General features: G+C 48.7%; 1 protein-coding gene across 4 annotated transcripts in view; it reads left to right on the top strand.

Moving 5' to 3' along the window:
* EPB41L1 (erythrocyte membrane protein band 4.1-like 1) overlaps nt 1–4,568 on the top strand; it is a 155,980-nt gene that overhangs the window by 91,461 nt on the left and 59,951 nt on the right. For 2 of the 4 annotated variants that reach the window (XM_011972365.1, XM_011972364.1), the window contains exon 2: nt 3,595–3,785. The exons of the other annotated variants lie outside the window; for them this stretch is intronic. In XM_011972365.1, coding sequence (XP_011827755.1) covers nt 3,609–3,785 — 177 coding nt within the window. In that variant the 5' untranslated portion in view covers nt 3,595–3,608. The remainder of the gene's footprint in view (nt 1–3,594; nt 3,786–4,568) is intronic. 4 annotated transcript variants of the gene reach the window in all.

Genomic DNA, 4,568 nt, shown 5'->3' with positions numbered 1-4,568 from the left:
ATTTTTGATTTATAAATTTTTAAAAGATTTAAACAGATTTTATCTCCTTCTCATACTGCCATACCAAGCCATGTGCATCAGAAAAATTTCTTTTTTGACCTCTAACTTAAACTCATTCAAGGAATCTCCAAGTATAGTAGCAAAAGCAAAAGCTACAGTTAAACAGAAGAAAAAATAATCTGTCTTCCTGCCACCCAGAAATAATTATAGTTAATACTTTGCTGAATTTTCCATATCTGTGCATGTGTATTCATTAACATAGAGTTAATCTGTACACACTGTTGTGTATCATGCTTTTATACTCAAATCTTTTCCATGATTTTTTACATTTTTTTCTTTAACTCTCTAGAGTGAATGAGCCATCATTTCTCTCAGTAGCTCCTGGCCATGGAATGCAGAGGTGGCTCCTGCCACGTCCTTGGTGTTCAGCCTGAGCCTGAGTGCTTTCTCCTTTGCGGGGTTCTGTTGAGGTTTGCTTGAGGCAGCCAAGTACAGTGGAGAGAAGGCAGACCTAGAGTTAGGATCTGGGGAGTCTGGAGGCTGGGGAGGGAGGAGAGTGGGTGGAGGAACCAGGGAAATCTGGTTTCTGAGGAAATGACTGTCAGTCGTCCTTTTTGCTCACTGGGTCTCACCTGTAAAGGAAGAGGAGTAGATTGAATTATCTCAAAAATTATCTCAAAAGGCATCCAGCTCCTCTCCTCTGTGGTTCTGGGAGCGCCGGGCATTTGCTGCCAGCGGGCTCTGCTGGAGACTCAGCCAGAGGAAGACTGGGATATTTATTTAAGGTTGCTTTCCTGGCTATTTCAAGAAACCTCAGACCCAGGAAAAGTTCCGGGAGTATGAACTGAAATCAGATTGAGGCCATTGGAGAGGGAAGAGTGGAAGTGTCTCTTCCACTGCCTGGGCCCACGAGGGGTCGTGTGGATTCTGCATCTCACGGCAGAAAACACACAGATGAGTCTGTGGATGCTTTTTTTTTTTTTTCTTTTTTTCTTTTTAAGCAAAATTAAGCAGGCAGTTATTTTAAGAGTTCTTGCCTATAGGCCTTATCTGGCATTATGACCAGTATCCTTAAGTGCAGGCTCAGAAAAGATCCTGAGCCTGGCGCACAGGTATCATGTGGACCCTTCCAAGGCTGTGGGCTCCCCTAAAGTAGCTCTCATTGCTTTGTATCCTGGCCTGGAGTCAGCACTCATTGTCCTGTAAGTGACAGAGAGCCTTTATTTAACTGTGGCTTTAAGTTATACCCATAAAGCACAGAGTAGTATGCTTGAGTGGAAAGCATTTCTGTGTGGGGAGGAGGTGATGGGACCCAGGCCTTCCCTTCCTCCTCATCTTCCTTCTTAATAGTAGCATCAGTAACAACAAACCCTCTCATTTGTACTACACGCCTCCACATACAAAGCCTTTCCCCCGTTATCCACTCTGTGGGGGACTGAGGATGTTCAGGGTCCCAGAGCTCTCCTGTGCCTAAGTGGGGTGCTCAGGGTCCCTGGCTTTCTGTCCAGTGCTCTTGGCTTTGGGCTGGGCTGGTGCTCACTGAGATGCAGGGAGAAAAACTGAAAAATGAAAAGGAAGTGTGGGGCAGGGGACCTGGAGCACGTGGCTAGCCCAGGGTGGATGCTGTGTCTGTCTGGCTGTCTGTCTATCAGAGGCGTCCCGTGACGGATGGTGCAGGGGAGAGGGCCTGCCAGGTCTAGCTTGAATCACTCTCATGTAATATGATAGATTTAGAGGAAGGGCCTGGACTCAGGGGTGAGGGTTCCTGCTCATTTCTCTATTTCCCTGATTTTAGCTTCAAAGCTTTTTCTTGAGGATCTGTTGATTGGGGGCAGGAATGGTTGCATCTGATGCCCCTCCCCTCCCGTACATTTTAAAAAAGCCAACTCGTACGTTTAAAAAAGTACATCCGTATATTTTATTTATTTATTTATTATTTTTGCGATGGAGTCTTGCTCTGTCACCCAGGCTGGAGTGCAGTGGCTCACTGAAACCTCTGCCTCCTGGGTTCAAGCGATTCTCCTGCTTCAGCCTCCCAAGTAGCTGGGATTTCAGGCATGCATCACCACACCCAGCTAATTTTTGTATTTTTAGTAGAGATGAGGTTTCACCATGTTGGCCAGGCTGGTCTCGAACTCCTGACCTCAGGTGATTCGCCAGCCTCGGCCTCCCAAAGTGCTGGGATTACAGGCATGAGCCACTGCTCCCAGCCTACGTATGTATATTTTAAAAGATAAAAGTAGTTCCAAAGCATATAAAGTGAAAAGTGAAGTTTTCTCTCTTATGTCACCCTGTTCCCAGGGATCTCTTTCATTTTCCTCTACCCACTTCTGCCTTACCAACCTCTCTTAACAATTTGGTGAGTATCCTTTTAGAGCTTTTACTAAATGCGTGCAAACACAAACATATGTTGTTGAGGTTACTGTTTTGTTTTTCTTTTTCTTTTTTTTTTTTTGTTGGAGAAGGAGTCTCACTCTGTTGCCCAGGCTGGAGTGCTGTGGTACAATCTCAGCTCACTGCAACCTCTGCCTCCCAGGTTCAAGTGATTCTCCTGCTTCAGCCTCCTGAGTAGCTGGGATTATAGACGTGCACCACCACACCAGGCTACTTTTTGCATTTTTAGTAGAGACGAGGTTTCACCATGTTGGCTAGGTTGTCTTGAACTGCTGACCTCAGGTGATCCACCCTCCCCGGCCTGCCAAAGTGCTGGGATTACAGACATGAGCCACTGCACCTGGCCTGTTTTGTTTTTCAAATATAAAAATGAGACCATGCCATTCTCTCTCTTTCTCTCTCTGTAACTTGCTTATTCCAGCAGAATAGCTGGGCAGTGGGTCCTTGACTCTCTGAAATCTCCTCATTTACTGCTGAAAGGGGAAAATTACAAGAATCGTTATCCCAGAGAGCATTTCTCTACGTTGCTCATGTTTTGGATGAGTCCCAGAGAGGTGAAGTGACTGCCACATTTGTGGCCGACTTGGGGAATGAGCCTATTCTTTTGACTTTTACATCATCGAGACTGCACGTTTTTTTTTTTCCCCCTAAGTTTCTTCCTGTCATTCTCTTTCTGGATCTATTCTGTGAAGTTAGCAGGGCAGGAATTATTGAAGCTTGGGGCATGAAGAGGTGTGTCCAGCTTCAGCACTGGAAGTATCTGGAACCCAGGGCTCTTTTGGTTAAATTCTGTGAATCCAGCTTTGCTGAGGGGCTACCAAGTGCCAGGTGAGGTGGCTGGAGAGACAGCCTAGTTTGGGCCCTGCCTAGGGGCGGTCACCAGCGGCCCCATGTGCTCCTGGCAGAGCGGGGCTCCCTGGAAGGACTCATCATCCCTACGAAAGGCCCAGAGATTAGAGTCCCTGAAGAGCTGCAGACACAGGGTGGGAGGGGTGCCTGTGACCTCGGCCACTAACCCCTCACCTCCCATGACCCTCCCTCCTCCCCACTTCCTCTGTCTCTCCCTCCCTCCTCCCTTTGCCCTGTGACTCTTTGTCCGTTTGCCTCCATCTGTCTCTCTCCGCATGTGGTTCCTGCCCCTCTCGCTGTCACACCATTGCTGTCCCTCCCTGTCACATGATCTCCTTCATGCCAATGCAGGCGTGCTGGTCACCATGACAACAGAGACAGGCCCCGACTCTGAGGTGAAGAAAGCTCAGGAGGAGGCCCCGCAGCAGCCCGAGGCCGCCGCCGCTGTGATCACTCCTGTGACCCCTGCAGGCCACGGCCACCCAGAGGCCAACTCCAATGAGAAGCATCCACCCCAGCAGGACACGCGGCCTGCTGAACAGGTGTGTGCACGAGAGCATGGGCGTCCCTTTCCTGCCCAGACCGCCCTCCAGGTCCAGTTCTTAGGGCCCCAGTATTTTTTCAGGAGGGAGGAAAGAAGGAAACTAAGATTTATTAGTGACCCGTTACATGCCAAGTACTGTGCTGGGAGCATTGTAGTTATTTTCTTTTCTTTTTGAGGCAGGTCTCACTCTGTTGCCTAGGCTGGAGTACAGCCTCAATCTCCCGGGCTCAAGCAGTCCTCCCGCCTCAGCCTCCTGAGTAGCAGGCACAACAGGTGTGCACCACCACACCTAGCTAATTGTTTTCACTTTCTTTTTTTTTTTGAGTTGGAGTCTCGCCCTGTCACCCAGGCTGGAATGCAGTGGTGCCACTGCACTCTTGGTTCACTGCGACCTCTGCTGCCCAGGTTCAAGCAATTCTCCTGCCTCAGCCTCCTTAGTAACTGGGATTACAGACATGCACCACCATGCCTGGCTAATTTTTGTATTTTTAGTAGAGACAGGGTCTCACCATATTGGCCAGGCTGGTCTCAAACTCCTGAGCTCAGGTAATCCACCTGCCTCGGCCTCCCAAAGTGCTGGGATTACAGGTGTGATCCACTGCGCCTAGCCATATTTTTTTTAACTTTCAGTAGAGATGAGGTCTTGCTATGCTGCCTAGGCTGGAGTGCAGTGGCCGGATCTCAGCGATCCTCCCACCTTGGCCTCCCAAAGTGCTGGGATTACAGGTGTGAGCCACCATGCTTGGCCCATTGTGGTCATTTTAAAATTTTATTCTCTCAA

This window comes from Mandrillus leucophaeus, unplaced genomic scaffold, assembly GCF_000951045.1.
Source record: "Mandrillus leucophaeus isolate KB7577 unplaced genomic scaffold, Mleu.le_1.0 Scaffold129, whole genome shotgun sequence".
Lineage (NCBI taxonomy): Eukaryota > Metazoa > Chordata > Mammalia > Primates > Cercopithecidae > Mandrillus > Mandrillus leucophaeus.
This window is presented reverse-complemented; position numbering and strand designations above follow the sequence as displayed.